General features: G+C 39.9%; 1 protein-coding gene across 1 annotated transcript; it reads right to left on the bottom strand.

The window, feature by feature from the left end:
• Nucleotides 1-163: 163 nt before the first annotated feature.
• kdm1a (lysine demethylase 1A) lies at nt 164-18081 on the bottom strand. Its single transcript, XM_008117110.3, has 20 exons — nt 17686-18081; nt 13737-13902; nt 12515-12574; nt 11169-11302; nt 10905-10983; nt 10329-10421; nt 10087-10193; nt 9416-9497; nt 9144-9238; nt 8321-8463; nt 7558-7648; nt 7011-7145; nt 6679-6752; nt 6257-6368; nt 4757-4889; nt 3954-4141; nt 3406-3520; nt 2295-2422; nt 1601-1747; nt 164-746 (listed from the first exon to the last, which is right to left on the bottom strand). Exons 1-20 carry the CDS (start codon nt 18064-18066, stop codon nt 561-563), a joined length of 2649 nt encoding a protein of 882 aa, XP_008115317.2. The 5' UTR covers nt 18067-18081; the 3' UTR covers nt 164-560.
• Nucleotides 18082-20523: the final 2442 nt, after the last annotated feature.

The following is a 20523-nucleotide window of genomic DNA, read 5'->3' as shown; positions in this document are numbered from 1 at the left end:
AAAGCAAGTATGCCCATTCCAAGCTATTCATTCCAAGCGCTTCGGCAGAGGCCATAAACCTATCACCCTCTACCACCAAGTCCTGAGTGGGTTCATACCAGGTATGGTTTCTAACTATTTGCACACTACCACACAGTAAAGGAAAAAGGAACATTCCTGATGCTTTAGTTGTATATGTTTTTAATTTTTTTTAAAAAAAAAGAACATTTATTTCTGCTTTCCAAAGCAAAATCTACATGAAACAATCTCACTTTAGTTACCAAAGTAGCTAAGTTACAGGAGTTCTAAAGTCTGGAAAGAAACTGACCCAAACCACATCTGTACCAGAATAAATTCCCATTAAGAACAACTAGGAGTCTATTCCATGAACCATAAGTACCTCTCCAGCAGACCAGGGCTAGGCTGGCAGTGAGCAAGTGCCTTCTCAGAGGATGGAGGCCTTTGGAAGGCTAACTTTCTGACTCCTACCTTTGCCTTCTACAAGACCAACAGGCCACTTGCTTTTAATCACAGCTCCATTGTTCTTCCAATCATTCCACCACTTCCAGCATTTTGTACCTTCACATGGCCGGCGCCTGCTGCGCAGCTGCCACTGGAGTGGCTTGCCGAGGCAGAGTATACATCGCTCCAAGAAACTGGTCTGCAATGCGTCCAGCTTCTCTCAATCCACTCAGGAGAGCTCCATGAACAGTCGCGGGGTAGTTGCGGATTGTGTGTTCTCCAGCAAAGAACAGCCGAGGAATAGGCTGGGGGGAAAGAAAGTATGCGTTAGTAATGTTAAAAGGGCCCTTTTGAACCTAGTAAAAATTACAAATCACTTGCAGAACCAAGAAACATTCAAGAAAAGGAATGCTTTCATGTTTTCAGGACTGCTCCCCAAACCTAAGTATGAGCTGGAGCCTGAACATGGTTGTCAGAACCTTTGCAAAAGCAGACTCCTCTCCTGGAGAACTGCAAATCACTGTAACTAAGTTGCTTTGATGCAGTTGCAGCAGTTGTAGTATGAACCTAAAAAAAGCTACTAAGCTCACACAAGCTTATACTAATAGTTTCTGCCTCTACTTTGGTAGAATTACTGCACCCAAAGTACACTGGGACAAAGCTGCCCACCTCCCTGTGTTGGTAGCAATCATCACATCTTACCATAAGAACTAGACTCGAATATATACACTATATCCATATGCTTCTAATAACATTTGGAGAAATCCCTAAAAAAAAAGGAAGACATTCCCTGTTGCTCTTTCTACTTAAGATTGACTGGGAGTCCACAGAGAAGGGACCTGGTCATTTCTATGGTCTGAGCAGCATTCAATATCATGCTGGTGTCAACTAATGTAAACAAGGCTGTCAAGTTCTTAAGGCCAAGGAATCTAAACAACTGAAAGGCCAAATTGCCACAGACAAATAGAAAAATATATTTTATAAGATTCATAGATGTCTATAAGAGCATAGTCCTCTCCTGGCAGCTATAAGAATGTGACAAAGGAAACCTGTATCTCGGATGATAATAAGTGAAATGCTTGTAGCAAGAACTGGCAGAGTCAAGTCCAAAATTCAGAATGCCATCTTCCTGGCATTTTGCTGCTTCCCCTATTTTCACCTGGGGGGCTCCTGGAATGGCTGGTCCTGGAGTGATTGGCTGAGCCATCAAGTCATAGTCATTTCCTGAAGATCCAGCTGCTACATAGGAATACGATCCTCGAGCCCAAGGATCAGCCCGCCAACGAGATACCACTGTTTCCTTGGGCTAAAGGCAAAACATGAAGGGACAAAGCACAAACATTTTAAATTGTATCCGAAAGTTCCCACTTCAGTGTGTCAGCAAGTGGATCGGAAATCTGTATCGGGGTCATTATGCTGGGAATAATTTAGAATGTAATGCACAATGTCTTCTACCTGACAATAGCTACAAATATATAGCCTATTTTCTGGCTTATTACAGCTTCTTTCTAACATTGCAGTAGGCATTACTTGACATCGCAGCTCAATAAAGGCAATTCTTAATGACAATGGCTTAAGTTTGATCAGATATGACTTGCAAGATAATAACATACATTACCAATATATTTGTCATTTCTTGTTTTGTTTGCATGACACACCAAAATACTGCAGGCGACATACTAGTGTCATGACACGCAGTTTGGAAAGCTCTGGCTTAAAGATTATAGAAGTTTCATTCTAAAATGTAGAGGTCACGTATTCCCCACCTCAATATGGACCATGACAATGATACTACAAAGTTAGATAAATCGTTTTCTTGTCCAGGAGGAACTATAAAGGATTGGACATCATACCTGAGGGACAGCACTGCTGCCAAAAATGCCCTTGAGAATAGCAAGACAGCGTCCAACAATGACATCATCACTGATATTCTCCATAATTCCAGCTGCTTCACCGGCCACTAAGGCCAGAAGAATTGGTGCTGTGCAGGAGGGGAAAAAGCATTACTGGGACATCAGCAGATACAATCAGTACGCCATGCTTGTTTAGCCAATACTAAGCAAGAGTTTTAACTCCATCTTTCTATCTCTAGTTTGGGCAATGGCCAGGTAATGGGGTGAGAGCTTGCAATCTCTGCCTTTTGTCATTGTCTTCACACTGGGTCTCTCTTCCAGCACTGACTTTTGCCTAAATGTGACCCTGGATTTTTATCAATTTATTCCAACTTAAACACAAGTATATGTGGCATTCTGCTTTCTGATCACATCCATAAACAAGTCAACAGACCTAATACCAGACAAATGGCCTCATGTACTAGGAGTCTGCAATGTAGTCTATGCTATTGCTTCTTAAATTAAGGGTTCTGACTCCAAATGGGGGTCCCTTCACTCAATGTTGGGGTCATGAAAAGATTGGCAATAGTAAAAGGTTTCTGAACACCACCCATTAACACAAATTGTTAGTAAAAATGTGCAGTATTTACAATGGACTCTGCAGGACATACATCAGTTGTACTGAAATAAAAAGCAGTATCAGCATTTGTAGCAAGCCTTGCAAATGCCGATGTATTATCAGTAAATGTTTGATTTTTATACTTATACTTATTTTATATACCTGGGTTCACGTAAAAGCTTCTCAGATGGAAAGGAATCATGAATGGAAAAAGCCTATAAGCCATGATATCAATGTTGAAATCAGCATCCTACCTTTGATACCAGATATACGACTGTAACATGAACACACACAACTACAAGTTTCTTTCTCTCAAGAATTAGAGAACTATTTTGAATGTCCAATCCTCCTGCTTTTTGACATTTCTAACAGCGTCTTTGTGCAGAACACAAACACTTGAAAGGAAGTTGAATAAATATGTATATGGGCTCAAAGAGGATGTGCTGTTTTAATGCCTCCTCAGGGAATTTCTTGCTGCTCCTGTGAAAACAGAGTATGCTTTGCTGTAAATACCTTTGTAAAGATTCCAAAACAGGAAAAGCTCTCCTCTGCTGGCTGTTGTGCTGCCAACGTGTCCAAACAAATTAACACTTGGGTCCCAGAACACACGGTCAAAACACAACACAACCTAAAGAAGAGAAAAATAAGTAGCTATAAGGAGCATTTCACATTATGGGACAATATATTTGCCAAACTTAAGTTATATAAATGAACCAAAAATGATGTAATTAAAAAAATATTTCAGCCACAAGAATTGCACATATACACACAAGAATATGACAAAGATCATTACAGCTCTACATTACATTTTCAGCTATGAGACAGCATTCGAAAGAGAAAAGGAAAAACAGAGGATTCCTTTAAGAAGAAAGATCAATCTCCAGGCCTTCTCACAAAACTCCAGAAGGGCCCATATTGAATGCCCAACTAATTTTATTCTCTGCTATGCCATATACTATAAAGCTGAGAAAGAAAGTTCCCATTCATTCCAGGAGAAGCCAAGGATGTAGCTATCATATATGTTCCTCTGCTGACATACATCTTAGTCCATTCCAAGTTACCTTGTTAAGGTTTCCAAATCCCATTCTCTGCACAGCAGAAGTCTTCCACTCCGGAAGAGGAGGAACAAACTGTACTGCAGGAGGCTGCTGTTTCAGTACTCCCAATGGAAGAGTACACAGAACAGCGTCACACTTATAAATAAATGTCTGGCTGGTGGAACGAGTGTTGACAGCTATCACCTCACATCCTGGTAAAATTGGAAGGGACGGATGGGATAGAGAGAAAGAGAATGTTATGGAAGCAAAATTATTATTGTTGGATAATTTATATGGATGGAAGAATAGCTAATGGATACCATCAACCAGTACAACCACTTAAAGGTTGAGGTTCTTAATCTTTGAATAATAGATGCATTTGAGTTCTCCTGTTCACAATTTTATAATACTCTCTATTAGCGTTTCTACAGTAGAAAGGGCTTCATCACCCTTTTTTCAAAAACACTCAGAACTGCTCAGCCACTCTGCTTGCTTAGTAAAGTTTTCACATCCCAAGAACAGATGTAAATTTGGTTCTGTTTCTCTGAATGAAAGAAGTGTCTTATTGAATCGTTCTTGTCCTGCAGCTAAACAGTTTACCAGCTGTTAGGATTTCTGGGAGCTAAAGGCCAAAACATCTGGGGACCCACAGATTGAGAACCACTGCTCTAGAAGGTTCCAAATGATACTCTATACAGACAGGAGACCTCATTTCTGTGAGTTCTAGAGACCACGAAGGAGAACCAGCAAGTTGTATTTCCCACAAACTGTGACTAAAATGCAGCTTTGAATCAAACCAATCAGCAGTAACTGCAAATGTTGCTTACCTGATGCCGTGTAGCGAACTTGTCGAACAGCTGTGTTTAGTTTAATGTCCAATCCTTCAGCTAAAGCTACAGGCACACACGAATAGCCATTTCTCACAGTCAGATGGCTGCCTGTGAATTCAAAATCATCATCCTAAAAGGGAGGAGAGGATACATTGAAATCCCCTAACTGCAGGTATTATAACTCATTCTGATGACTTGCCCACACACTGAGTTTTCCCAAGGATAGGAAATAGGATCAAATCCCCATAGAGAGGAGAAATAAACGGTTGCTGCTGCTCTGTATGTGTTCACTGCAAACAGGACTCCATCTATCTATACTATACCAGGCGTCTTCAACCTGCACCCTCCAGGTGTTTGGGCCTCTAACTCCCAGAGGTCCTAGCCAGCTTGTTTAATGGTAATTAATTCTGAAAACTGAGATCCAAAACATCCGGAGAGCCGCAGGTTGAAGAGGTCTGGTCTACAAAAAGAAAAGCATTCCATCTGTACAATTTATAGATAGGGACAGAACACTGAGAGATCTTGAACTGTATGCAATATAGCAAACTCTGAAGGCCCTTGGACAAGAGGGCTAATCAGAACATTACCCACAGAGAGATCTGTTCCCCTTATGTGGGAGTGGGAAGGAAAAGTAAGCAAGAAAATGCCTGCCCTGCCCTTTCTGGCCACTCAGCGAACATGCCTGTCCTACCTCTGGGAGCTCATACATGGAAGCATACCACACACAAAAGCTAATGCAGAACACATGCAGATTGTTTGGTGAATTCCTAGATTGTACCTAAAGTATCACATACACAGTACGAGATTAGACGAAGTGTATACCTTTAAGGAATGCCACCCAATTTAGTGATACCTAGTGGTGCTAGGGAATATGCCAGATAGATAAGGAGAAAAGGTAAAATGTACTATATTTCAATTGTATTTTAACTTTAAGCCTCTGTTTAAAAACCTCTAAGGAATGAGCTTTCACCATACTCTGAGGCAGAGAGTTCCACTGCTAAACAGCTCTTACAGTCAGGAAGTCTTCCTAATGTTCAGATGGAATCTCCTTTCCTGTAATTTGAAACCAATGTTCCGAATCCTAGTTTCCAGGGTAGCAAAAAACAAGCCTGCTCCCTCTTCCTTGTGACTTCCTTTCACATATTTATACATGGCTATTATATCTCCTTTCAATCTTCTCTTCTGCAGGCTAAAAATACCCAGCTCTTTAAGATGCTCCTAATGGTGTATGGTCTCCATAGCTTTGATCACTTTAGTTGCCCTCCATATACAATTCTTTATTTTGTTCTGTGACTAGTAAACACGAAATCATACAAAATACAATTGTCAGGCTTTTAAAAATATATATAATTGGAATATTACACTGGTACACAATTCTGATTTCTGTACAGTGAAGATCCTAGTCAGATATCTCCCACAGTTTCATGTTGAAAGATTCAAACATATTTTGAGATAAATTCATTTGAATTTCAGTTTGGAGAAATACTGAGTAGTTACCTGGTCCCAATGCTTCAGTGACAGAGTAGAGAGAGGCGTGGCATTTGCAAACTCAAGGTTTGCAAAATGCCAGTCAAGAATCTGTCTGTCCCTTGATGATAAATAAACATCACTACAAAAAATAAACAAATCAAACATTAAGGAGATACCAGTGTACATTTGCACTTGATGGATAGCAACGGTTTTTAATTCAATATAATTATGTAGCTTAGTCTCTTCAATTTAGCGATCACTTTAATCATGTTTTGTAGACCAGCTGTGAATATACCAGTCATAGCCCTCAAACTAGAATTTAAGAATAACTTCCTTGTTCTTCACTCTATATAGTACACCACATCTATAAATACAAAAAGAATGTCAAAAAGCACAAAACTGCTAACACAAATATCCAACTGCTCTCATTGTTAAGCTAACAGTTTTACCTTGGAGGATTAGCTTCTAGTTCCTGGAGCTTCTCTTCCAGTTTTGCTTGTGTTTCTGCCAACTCATCGTATTCCTGTCAAGGAGGTTCACACATGCATAAATTTACTGGGAAATAGTGAAGGGCAATGTTGAAGAAATCTTTGAGTAAGCATGTGGCCAATGTTTCACAATTGAACCTTTAAGTTGGGATGCTGCACTTTCCAGTCAGGTATAGCTGGGCAAAGTATTTGAGTGTCGATATACATTTACTGAAGGCATTATTAAAACAAATAAGAAATAATTAATAATCAAACATTAAAATAAACAAAGCCGTGTTTGTGTCACTCCACACCTTGCAGAGAGCAGTAAGATCTCTATGTTTACTCTTCACAAGGAACTCCGCTGTGATGTCTCGTGGTGGTTTCACTTCAGATGCCTCCTTGTATTGCTGGTGGAGCTCCTTTATTTTCTCTTTTAAATTCACCATCTATTGGGGACAGAAGGAGGAAAACACACCCATGAAATGGGATAGCAAAAGAGCATCACTCAAAACATCACTGTTCTAAGGGGTGGATTATGTGGGAGAAGGCAATCCTGCAGGTAACCTGTACTTAAACCATGTAGGACTTTGAAGGCTCTACCAGTAGCAAAGCAATTTTTTTAATGTGGGAAAGGGATGGATGGGAGAATGATGTTGCATAAATCATGCTGGGAACCACATGCTGCCTATGGGTTGTCCCCCTTCTGCACTGCTAGCACCCAGCCCCTACAATATTGTACTAGTTCCCCGCCTCTTTCCTAAATAGCAGTGCAGTGGGAATTTTCAGTCCAATATATGGAATAATTCCAGTTTTAACTGAAAGGAAAGATGCTGTTTTCACGCCAGATTAGCAACTGACCTTATTAAGAAGATCTTTAAGTTCTTCTTGAGTTTTTACTATCTTCTTCCAGTGTTCAATCTGTTCATCTTTCACATGCTTCTCCTGTAATCTAAGTACAGAAAAAATGTCACTAGAACATGAAAAATTATTCACACCTCCCCAAAGACTGTAACACTCTTAAGTGAAAATAACAAAGCCTTTGCCATTTCTGCTTAATCTTTACATAGATCCTTTTCAAACTGAAAATCCTTAATATAAAGACAATCAAATATCATCAAACAGAACATTTCTGGTGTTCACGAAGTATTTCATATTTAAATTGAGGTGAAACAGAGCTAAAGAGAGATAAAGAATAAGTGGATCTTCAGTATGCCAAGAAGGAATCATTGGGGAAATGGGTAAACTCCAAATACTGCCCAAGCAAGATAAAACTTTAATTTACAATCTATACTAAAAACTCTGGCTCCTCCTCAGTTCTTCTCCATGCCTTAGCTTAAGAAGCGTATGTTGCTGAAAACTTCACTTTCCTGTTCTTAAGATATTTGATATTGTGACTCGTCAAGGTGCAAGATAACGAAAGAGTACCACAGTGAAAGATTATAAACTGCTGCAGCATTTAAGCCTTATGCCATCTCAGCGTTCAAATTGATAACAGATGTGAACAGAAAACAAAACAAAAGCTAAATGTGAATAGTTTTGTAGTCTAAGCATCCCCCCTCATGCACACACACACTTCTGGAGGATGCTTCCTAAGTTTTCTATGAAATTGAAAGCTACCTACTGTATGACAACTTCCAGAGCTTGGCCCAGAGAGACTGGTTTGTTATTGAGAATGTTGAAATCCAGTTGGTGGCTCAAATAGGAAGTGGCTTCCAGCAAACGATTAAACTCTTGCTCTACCATTTCATCTTTTTCCTTTGGAACCTGAACATTGTATCAATGAAGTTTACAATGTGAAAAAGAATGAAAGCTCAACAAGGTCATTCAGATTAGAGAAGTACTTTATGATCTTCAAACAGAATGAGGAAAGGTGAGTGGGTGGGTGTGTTACCCAAATCACAGAATTACCAATCCTATCTCTCTGGCTAAAAGCCATCCTGTTATTTTTGTATCTAAATGGTAACTTGAATGCTGAACGCTCTGGCTTGTCCATTTTCCATTAGATCTCATTGGCTCTTTCTGAACCATGCAAATGGCATCATAATTATCTAACATTTATATTCATACTGGTGAATCACATTTCAGAAATGCAACGAGAAAAGGAATGTCAGAAAAGCTGAAATGGTATGTTGTAATAACCTCAGCAGACTTGAGATGTAAAATATTCAGAACTTTTTGGGGGGAGCATGAAAATTTTTGGAAACACTAAAAATGCAACATTTACAATTATTTTGCTGCTTTAATTACCATCCAACTGAGGCTACAACTACAGTAGTAGCATCAAAAGGAGAGGTGTTATACATTTAATTACCTATTTCTCATGGTAGGAGTAACAGAAGATTAATGTGGGGGGGTCAGTTTTAAACAGGGGAAATATCAAATCAGTGTGCCATTTTGATCCAAATTATTTCCTTAAAAACAGGTCAAAAAGAATTAAAACTTACCGCTTGTCCATTGGCTTCATAAAGAGGACATTTTTGTTTTATTTTTGCTAATTCCATGTTTACTTGCTTGCTCACCACAGCCATTGGGTTTCCTCCTGCAAAATATTTTGTAGCGAAATAAACACATGTTGTCTAACAAATGAAAGAACAATTAGAACAGGCATGGGCAAACTTTCTGGGGAATCCTGCCTCCTTAAGGTCTGCAAAAATAGAGGGCTTACTGAACAATGTGTTTCCACTTAAACTATCTGTAATCTCAAATTAACACTTACCAAGTCCTGTCACTACCATGGCTCCTAGATCGGCAACATAATTTCCTTTGCGAAAAGTAGCAACTCTGCCCCCAACACGATCCTATAAAAATTGAGAGCTCTTGAATTTGATTTTAAAGTGCAGTGTTTTATGAAACTGCCACATCCTACTTTTTCTTTGTTAACCATATTACTATACTCTCTCTTCCAGTGACATCCCAGTTGAGAAATGAAAAGGCATATAAACAACGCACAAGGGGAAACAAACACTTGTATTTGTTTGTTTGATATAATATTTGCATATTTTCTTGCTTATACAACTCATGAAAAGGTTTTCAAAACAATGTCAACTCTCACCCACAATAAAACACACTACAATCAAATAGTGGGCCACAACATTCACAAACATGGAACAGGAGCTCTCCTGCACACCTATTTACAGAGGAATACACATACAGCAGTCAACTAGTCTGCAAAGGGAAGATGTACCAGCATCCACTAGAAACTTCCTGAAGCCACCAGAGCAATCTCTAGCTCAGTAGAAATTTTGTTTTGCTTTTTATATAACATAATTTTATCAGAAGACTGAAACAATTAAGATGAAAACTTGTAAGCATACAAGCTAGGAAAAACGTGATCACAGTCAAACAACTCCTGGACTTAATTACATATTTTGACACATAGACACTCACCCTTGCTTCTAGAAGTGTGACATCCATCCCAAAGCTCTGTAGTTGGCGAGCTGCAGCCAAACCAGAGACTCCAGAACCAATAATGATCACCTTGCCGGTCTTCTTAGCTAAATCAGAAAGGCATGAGGAACAGTGGTTTGTTGTTAGTACATAGCACTGATCTGTGTAGTCTGGGCCTTTATTGTTCAAATAAAAGTCATCACACATTTGTTAACTCAAAGGAAAAGAACTGAACTCCTTACTTGGGAGAGGCTTCACTCTTTTGTAGATGCCAAAATTTATCAAGCCATGCCGTTCCAGATAGCTATGCACACGGTGAACTAATACAGTATCACCTACAAAATAAAAAAGGGATTTTAACATACTTTCAGTGCATTTAATCTAAAGATCCATGTTCCTTTTGGTGCACTCGATATTTCGAGTTAAATATATCTGCCTCTATGAGCAGCAGATCCGTAAATGAATGAGAATAAGGGAGGGGTTCAAGGGACCAGAAATATTGGAGCATAGACAAAGTTCTTTTAAGATAACATTCCTTACTGAAGGACAAGGCCCACAGAAACAAGTGGCTTTTGCCTTAAACAGTGCTCTTTTCCCCAGTATTTAACCCATTAAGAGACTGAGTGGCATATGGTGCTCTTATAAAATGTACAGAATCTAATTTATCTTGATGCAAAATGTTATCCTCTTTCAGAAAGAGAAGACAGAGTATTGTCTCTGAACGCATGATAGTGTGTTCTGACCACAAATGTCAGCCTAATTAAGAAGCAAAATGGCAGAGTAAGGAAAGAATTACATATAAGAGAACAGCCACTTACTATTATATGGAGATTCCAACTGCTGTAGTGTTGCTTCAAATGTTAACTGAATCTTTGGGTTGTCTAACCAAAGCTGCAACTGCATTTAAATGATATAAGCACATAAAATGTTTTAGATATAAAAAATTGAGGTATTATCAGAGAGCAATTTTTAAAGTTATAGTTTTACATTGTTCTTATGGATGTCAACATTAAATCCAGAAAACTCAATTATATTGTCTTGAGACAAGGGAAAATGTATTGTCCTCCCACTGATTAACATACCGTTCTGTTTCTGATGTAAAGAAACACCTTCTGAGTTTGTTGTGGGCCACTGATGATGTCTGGAAAACAAGCTGCTTCCTGTGAGGTCATCCGATCATGCGGAAGTCTGCTCTGGAAAGCCGCTCCCTCCACACCTATAAAAAGTGAACACATATGTAACAAGTATGCAAAAGCATCTAAAATGTTGCTAAAGTCACCTTCAGCTCTGCTAAGAAGTGCAGAAATAATTTAACTTCAGACTGTTGCCTTCCTGCAAACTTAACGGCCTTCCTTCCCTTCTGTGCTATTTTCCATGCTCCCTGTTTTTAAAATATATTGACAGCTACAAGGCACAACCACTTAATGAAAAAGGTGGAATCTGAACATGTATTTCACACACCTAATTTCAGACTGTAGTTAGGCAAATCAACCGAATAAAAATGTAGTTTTTATTTTATGTTTGTCTGTCTTTGTTCTATGTTAAAAGGCATTGAATGTTTGCCTATATGTGTAATGTGATCCGCCCTGAGTCCCCTTCGGGGTGAATATAAATGCTGTAAATAAATAAATAAATAGTTTGGCAAGGCCTTTGGAATTCTCAGTGAGCGCTCCCCGGCTTCCCTAAACTAAAACTTCAGAATCTGCAGGAGGCAGCCACACGATAGGAAAGTGGGTGCCTCCACTTTAAAATGTTTATGTGATATTGTCTTGAAAATGACAAGTGAAGAAAGAAGGCGGGCATGTACAGAAACATCATATTAAATGTTTAATTTAAAATCCCACAAAATCTGCAGCCAGCAACAACAGGACAATATAAATCAAGAGTGACAAAGTACTTTTTGTTACTCTTGATGTTGGATAAGCCTTTTAATTTTTTTTGAAAGCTTTTGAAAAGCCCTTGTGCCTCCACCACTAGTCTCCAATGCGTTTTTTTTTTTTAAACTATGCATCCTAGTATGATAATTACTATAACTATAGACAAGAGTAGGCATAATGTAGTCTGGAATCTATTGGTTCATTTCTGGATGGTGTGGTAAATTGAATGATTCCTAGTTGTTTCATAGAGGCAAAAACAATTACTTCCACCTACATTAGGTGATGCATATTTATAAGGAGTGGACTTATGTGTGAGAGAACTGAGAGTTTAGTTCAATTCTGGCTAAAGAATTCAAGAATTAGTTTAATTTCCCATTATGTTATCCAACTGTGAGACAAAGTAATCACTCCCTTTTTAATGGGCACATACAATTCTACTGGACTTTATGCAAAAGATCTGACCACCCAACACCCCCATTCACTTGCAAGCATCAATCCCCGATTTGGGGGGCTCTTCCTACTAGGTAGCAAGCTTCAAATGCCATCCTCACCTGATGCTTGGCAATCTCCATATCCTCCAGAACTGTCATCTTGAAGTCCTCCTGCTTGTCCTGTGGAAGAAAGATGAGATCTTAGGGACCTTGCTACACAAATTCAAGTCACTTGGGGGACATGAAGACTACAGTCTGTGATTCCAGATTAGCAGTTCACCAACTAGTAGGGAAAATTGCATCTTGTTGGGATGCCATCTTCTGGGACCTAGTTCAATCATCACATTCTGCAATCTTCTAATGCTTCATTCTTGTTGGAACCCTTTGTCAGACTTTTATGGGAAAAATAGGCATACATAATGTTTTAAGGGCAACTATGAATCAATTTATTAACATATCAGAGCAAAACACAAAGCCTGGGTTTTAGGTAAGTGTAGAAGAGCACTTAATTTTAGACTATAATTAAGAAGGAAACCCATTTAATAAAAAAGTTCAAGAGTTTCTAACTCTGCAAACAAATATCTAAAATGTAAAAAATACAAAGCATCACAAACAAAATGAAAGGTAAGAGACAACAACACTAAGCATAGCAGAAAAAGTAAGGGTGAGCAGCCAGCTGCAACAAATCACTCTGACCAAGAGGTCATGAGTTCGAGGCCAGCTCGGAGCCTGCGTTTGTCTCTGTCTTTGTTCCATGTTAAGGCACTGAATGTTTTCCTTATATGTGTAATGTGATCTGTCCTGAATCCCCTTCGGGGTGAGAAGGGCAGAATATAAATACTGTAAATAAATAAATAAATAAATAATCAACTGCTGGATCTTATCCCACAGTCTACAGACAGAATGAAAGATTAGATGTTTGAAAGCATGCTAAATGTAAGTTCTTTTAATTGTGTTTTATGTTTGGTTTTACTACATGTTGTATTATAGGTGGCATTTAATTCTGCCATTGCGTAAGACTGCTCTGGGTCCCCCTGGGGGAGAAGAGCGGTATATAAAATAAATAAATAAATAAATAAACAAATTCACATTTGTTCAATCACGCTGTTATGGGCGTTTAAGAGAATTCTGAAGACTCTGAAGGGAAAGTATCATACAGACTTACATACTTCTCATGAATGGCTCTTTACTGAAATGTTCTCCCTGGCACGCTAGCCTTTATTTTATTTTTAAAATCTAAGGTGGACGTAGGAAGGGGTGTATGTTGGGCCCATAACAATAAGCATGCATGTGTCAGGCAGAGAACAACCAACTAACCAATGAGATAAGACCCTCTACTCACCAGATGGTTCTTCTGGCTCACTTTCATTCTCTTCCTCGGGAGGAGGAGGCGGCGGCGGGGGAGGTAGTTTTTTTTCTTTCTCTGCTTTAGCATTTCTTTCTTCTTCAGAATAGTATTCATCTTCAGAAAGGTTAGCGAGGCTCTCATCCATTTCTCTATATTCAACCTGTAAGCACATTCACCCAAAGATACCATAATCAAAACTAAACAAGTAAATTATTGTAGTACAATGAACCATGCTGCAAGCAAGATTCGGGAAATTAAGAGTGATAGAAACAGGTTAGGGGTGATAGAAATAAATGGCAATTAAATTAAGAGTGATAGAAAGTGTTTTTTTGGGGGGGTTTTTGCCGTGCAGGTGATTATATAGGAAATTCTGGAGCCAGTTTGAAACCCTGCTGGCCATGACGCTTAATTGCAGCAGCTTGAAGATAGTTTTGAACTGCTTTCGGTCCCACCTTCCTCGCAGGCCTGATTAGTGGGGACGAGAGACAGGGCCTTCTCAGTGGTGGCCCCTTGGCTTTGGAACTCCCTCCCCAGGGACATTAGATCAGCCTCCTCCCTTTTGATCTTCCACAAGAAAGTAAAAACGTGGCTTTGTGAGCAAGCCTTTAGAGAACCTGTGCAATAAATAAATCAGATATGGATTGATATGTTATGACTATAGGAATGGCCTGGTTTATGCTTATGGATCATGTGATTAATTATGACTGTGATTTTAAATGTTTTAATCATTTTACTTGAATTTTATGATTTGCTAAATGTCTTTTAACGCTGTATTGTTGTCAGCTTTGCTATTAACTGAAGGCCTTTCCCACCATCTCCAGCTGACACTCTGGTGCCAGAGCAAAGAGTGATCCAGGAAGACTGTTCCATCTTGTCTCCTTTGCCATCAGCTGGAGGCCGCTCCCCCCAGTAACATGCTATGCTACATACACAATATATTTTACAATGATATATAATAATATAATATATTGTATATATGTATAATATTGATAATATTATATTGTAATATGATATAATACTAATTCATACAATATAATATTAATTAGGTAAAGGTAAAGGTTTCCCCTGAGGTTAAGTCCAGTCATGTCTGACTCTGGGGGTTGGTGCTCATCTCCATTTCTAAGCCGAAGAGCCGGCGTTGTCCATAGACACCTCCAAGGTCATGTGGCCGGCATGACTGCATGGAGCGCCGTTACCTTCCCGCCAAAGTAGTACCTATTAATCTACTCACATTGGCATGTTTTCGAACTGCTAGGTTGGCAGAAGCTGGAGCTAACAGCGGGCACTCACTCCGCTCCCGGGATTTGAACCTGGGACCTTTCGGTCTGCAAGTTCAGCAGCTTAGTGCTTTAACATACTTAACTACCGGGGCTCCCCATAATATTAATTATATATTATATATTACATGTAATATTACTAATAATATTACAACGTATTGCTATAGCACAATATCAATATGTGCTGGTGCAGGCTGGTTAGCTGCAATAAATCACTCTGACCCAGAGGTCATGAGTTCGAGGCCAGCCCATGTCGGGGTGAGCACCCGACAATTAAAAATAAAAAAATATAGCCCCTGCTCGTTGCTGACCTAAGCAACCTGAAAGATAGTTGCATCTATCAAGTAGGAAATTTAGGTACCACTTATATGTGGGAAGGCTAATTTATAACACCATAAAAATCATCCAGCCGCCATTGCAATGAGGAAGTTGCCATCGCTGTGGATGATGAAGCAGCTGCTCCCCCTGTGGCCGGAATCAAAAGCATACCCTCAAGAAGCTGGAAGCTGGAGAAAGGTTTAAATTGCCCCTGCATCTGTCTCTGTTCTATGTTATATGGCACTGAATGTTTGCCTTTTATGTGTACAATGTAATTCGCCCTGAGTCCCCTTCGGGGTGAGAAGGGCGGAATATAAATACTGTAAATAAATAAATGTAAATAAATATAGTAATTTAATGCCAGTATTGTGCTATGCTAATAATATAATATTGTATGTAAATTTAATTTGTAAGCTGCTCTGAGTCCCCTTCAGAGTCAGAAGGGCAGGATGTAAATGTAGTAAATAAATAAATGAATAAAGGCATTGAATAGATGCCTTTTTATGTAAAGCTGCCCTGAACGTAAATAAACACATAAATAAATAAATAAATAAAATGGGCAGTGCAGATGGGGCCCAAATTACACACTTTAATATGTTTCTATTGCCCATGCTCATTCTAGCAGACAAGGAATTGTGCCTGTCTGTAGGAGGGGGCAGCAAAGGAAGGGCTTAGCCAGGATTCTTAATGGGTTGCTGTGAGTTGTCCGGCCTGTATGGCCATGTCCCAGAAGCATTCCCTCCTGATGTTTATTATTTATTTATTTATTTATTATTTATTTCCATTATTTCTATCCCGCTCTTCTCACCTGAAGGGACTCAGGGCGGCTTACAAAACTGGCAGAATTCAATGCCAATACACAACAATACAAAAGAATAAGACATAAGCAATTAAATAAAGATTTAAAATAATACAAAATACTTGAGCCATTCATCCACAAAACATTGTACATAAACCTTAGTCCAGACCGAGTCGAAGCCAACGAAACTTATTCTTTGAATGCTTGCTCGCATAGCCAGGTCTTTACTTTCTTTCTAAAACTCAAAAGGGATGGAGCCTGCCAAATGTCACTAGGGAGGGAGTTCCACAGTCGAGGAGCCACCACTGAGAAAGCCCTGTCTCTCGTCTCGCCAGCCGCACCTTTCTAACAGACCTCACAACCTCTGAGGATGCCTACCATCAATGTGGGCGAAACGAAAGGAGAGAATGCTTCTGGAACATGGCCATACAGCCCGGAAAACTCACAGCATCCCAGACTAATTTCCCATTTTGGTGGAGTTAAAGCTAAAGTATTTGCTGCAGGCAGAGTTCACTGTAAACCCATTGGGTGGGTGGCCGGTCTTCAGAAGCCTTGTGGGGCCTTGTGGGGGATGATTGTTTAATATTTTGTCTATTTTAAATCATGACTGGTTAATTTGTTTTTTAAATGCATTCTTTGATGTCTTAACTGTTGATTTTATGATATTATATGATTGTATTGGGCTTGCCCCCATATGAGCCGCTCCGAGTCCCCGTTGGGGAGATGGAGGTGGCATACAAAAATAAAATTATTATTACAGTAGAGTCTCACTTGTCCAACATAAACGGGCCGGCAGAACATTGGATAAGCGCAGATGTCTCGAGCTGAGCTAATCATGCCTGCCTATTGGTAAAGGTTTTCACTCCAGGTGTATTTTTTTTTGCCTCAAAAAATGTAGAGAAGCGGGTAATAAATGTACAGTAGTCTTACTTATCCAACGTAAACGGGCCGGCAGAATGTTGGATAAGCGAATAATAAGGAGAGATTAAACATCAAAACAGGTTATGATTTTACAAATTAAGCACCAAAACATGTTATACAACAAATTTGACAGAAAAAGTAGTTCATTACACATTAATGCTATGTAGTACAGTAGAGTCTCACTTATCCAACACTCGTGATCCAACGTTCTGGATTATCCAACGCATTTTTGTAGTCAATGTTTTCAATATATCATGATATTTTGGTGCTAAGTTCGTAAATACAGTAATTACAACATAACCTTACTGCATACTGAACTACTTTTTGTATCAAATTTGTTGTATAACATGATGTTTTGGTGCTTAATTTGTAAAATCATAACCTAATTTGATGTTTAATAGGCTTTTCCATAATCTCTCCTTGTTATCCAACGTATTCACTTATCCAACGTTCTGCCGGCCCGTTTATGTTGGATAAGTGACTCTACTGTAATTACTGTATTTACGAATTTAGCACCAAAATATCACAATGCATTGAAAACATTAACTACAAAAATGCGTTGGATAATCCAGAATGTTGGATAAGTGAGACTCTACTGTATTATTATTGTGTGTGGGGGGTTGCTGACCTTGGCCCGCTTCCTGCGGCTGGTCCGACGGCCTTCGGGGGTCTCGGCGATGCCAGCGCTCTCGGGGCCCAAAGTAGGCCCCGTCCCGGTCGCAGGCCCAGCGGGCGCCGCTTCAGAGAGGGCCCCAGGCGGCGAGGCGCGAGGAGGCTCCTTCTTGCGGGGAGCGCGCTCCGAGGCCTCCGCGCCGCCCAGGGAGCCCGGAGGAACCGGAGGTGGGGCAGGGGCCGTGGGGGGCGCCGTGAGGGGCGCCTCGGGGGAGCCATCACTGCCGCCGCCGCCTCCCGCCGGGGCCGCCTCCGCCACCACCGCCGCCGACACTTTCTTGCTCGCCGACAACATCGCCTCAGCTCGCTCAGGGGGACAAAAGGACGCTCCGCGCATGCGCGACGCGCCGAAAGCCCCGCCCCCTACAGCGTTACCGGCTCGCGCTCTTCTCTATCGTCTTTGAGGAGTGAGGTGTTTTGTCCTTCGGTGGAGACCGTAGCCTTTCAAAAGCGGAAGAGTGTAATTGCTTTAGAGTTAACCGAGGTTGGATCTACTCTACCCTGTATAGGCCAGAATCTGATTCCGGATTATCTGCTTTAAACCGGATTATGTGAGTCTACAGCAGGCGTGGGAAAGCTTGGGCCCTCCAGGTGTTTTGGACTCCAACTCCCACCATTCCTCACAGCCTCGGGCCCCTTCCTTTTCCCCCTCAGCCGCTTAAGCGGCTGAGGGGGAAAAGGAAGGGGCCCGAGGCTGTGAGGAATGGTGGGAGTTGGAGTCCAAAACACCCAGGACAGTCATTGAGTTCTTGCCGGGCAGGGGCTTGACTGGATGGCCCTTGTGCTCTTCATTTACAGTAGTCTCGCTTATCCAACGTTCTGGATTATCCAAGGCATTTTTGTAGTCAATGTTTTCAATACATCGTGATATTTTGGTGCAAAATTCGTAAATACAGTAATTACTACATAGCATTACTGCGTATTGAACTACTTTTTCTGTCAAATTTGTTGTAGAACATGTTTTGGTGCTTAATTTGTCAAATCATAATCTAATTTGATGTTTAATAGGCTTTTCCTTAATGCCTCATTATCCAACATATTCGCTTATCCAACATTCTGCCGGCCCGTTTATGTTGGATAAGTAAGACTCTACTGTATATACAAAACTTTGGCATACGTTAAGTTATTTTTATTGTTCTGCAGCCATACTGACAATATTCTTCCTTGAAGCACATTTATTTATTTAATACATTTATATCCCGCCCTTCTCACCCCGAAGGGGACTCAAGAGCGGCTTACAAATTAAATTTACATACAATATTATATTATTAGCATAGCACAATACCGGCAATAAATTACCATATTGTACTATATCTATATATTGTAATATTATTGATATTATTACATGTAATATATAATTATTATATTGTATTATTAGTATATTGAATTACAAAATATTATATGCATATACAATATATTATATTATTGTAAGTTATATTGTATATATGTATACATGCATGCCATGTGTGTATACATACATATACACACATACATATACACATATATATCCCGGTCTTCCATTCACACAGCTAATATAAAAACACTCCTGCACCAGGGTATCACCTAAGTATTATCCTTTCTACTGGCAGTGACTTTTGATGGCTATTCCCATTTATTTACAGTATTTATATTCTGCCCTTCTCACCCCAAAGGGGACTCAAAGAACACATAGACGGCAAACATCCAATGCCGATTATACAATTAACAGGACAGACAACACAGAGGTAAAGGCAGTTTTTTTCACATTTCCAGCATCTTTGGAGGCTGTGCTTGACTCTGGTCATGGTGTAGGGACCATAAGCCAGAAAATAGTAAACTTTTGCCTAACATAGCTTTGCCTCTGCATATATCATATAGCCATTATATATACAAGCACTTTGTATGAACCAAGGTAGTATGTGCAACACAGGGCCTATGCAAGCACTTTGCCCCTCCCTTCCTGTGAGCTGGTGCCTTTCTTCAGGAAGTTCCAGAGAGAGAAGAAAGCTCAGAGTAGGTCATTGGTATCACTTGTGCCAAAGTAGGTATGGAAGATGGGGAAGATCCTCAGCCATTGGTCAATTCTAGATAAGCTAGGAGGTATAAATTGTTTGCTACGCACATGTTGCAATGGCCATTTGCATAGTACGGACCCACAAATGGGTACCTACGGCTGTTTTGCCTTATCATCAGCTGTGATAATAACAAAAGGCTTGTTTTATTGCTCTCCTGGAATTCTCTCCTTTACTTCCCCTCCGGGCTAGTCTCAAACAATGGGGGGGGGGGGTGCTGTCATTCCATCTTCCATGTCGAGGAGCTCCTCATGATGAATGTCCTTAAAGGCTCCTTTATAACCTCCCCGCTAAAAAGCGGTACCTATTTTATCTACTTGCATTTCTGCTTTCAACCCTGCTAGGTGGATAGGTGAGTTGGGGCTAAAGGCTGGGGTACTCATTCTCAACCCGGGCTTCAGACTGCTGACTATTTGATCAATAGCATCCTTCTGCAGCACACTGAGAGAACAAGTACTACAAATCAAACCGTTATAGTCCTCATTATAAAACACTATCCAAAGTAACCATATAGTCTTTAAAAACAAAGAAAGATGTTTCTTTGACACAGCACTATCTTTGAGAATAGAATATAAGAAAACTGTCCCTGTTTATTTAAACCAGATCAATTGTCCTTTTATCTTTCTTGTGAAGCATATTATCTGAAGTTACAGTTATAACTTCCTGAAGTCCTGCTGCTTAGAACAAGACAAGTTGCAAATGACTACTATCATAAACATATGTAACACACACACACAGAAGGC

This window comes from Anolis carolinensis, unplaced genomic scaffold (genome assembly GCF_035594765.1).
Source record: "Anolis carolinensis isolate JA03-04 unplaced genomic scaffold, rAnoCar3.1.pri scaffold_10, whole genome shotgun sequence".
NCBI lineage: Eukaryota > Metazoa > Chordata > Lepidosauria > Squamata > Dactyloidae > Anolis > Anolis carolinensis.
This window is presented reverse-complemented; position numbering and strand designations above follow the sequence as displayed.

Excerpts from the sequence above, each read along its gene's own strand:
- kdm1a (XM_008117110.3), bottom strand. The coding sequence starts at position 18,066 with ATGCGCGGAGCGTCCTTTTGTCCCCCTGAGCGAGCTGAGGCGATGTTG. Across the intron at positions 8,464-9,143 it reads ATGAAGCCAATGGACAAGCG|GTTCCAAAGGAAAAAGATGA; the intron begins GTAAGTTTTAAT and ends TACAATGTTCAG. Across the intron at positions 6,753-7,010 it reads ATCTTACTGCTCTCTGCAAG|GAATACGATGAGTTGGCAGA; the intron begins GTGTGGAGTGAC and ends CCTCCTTGACAG.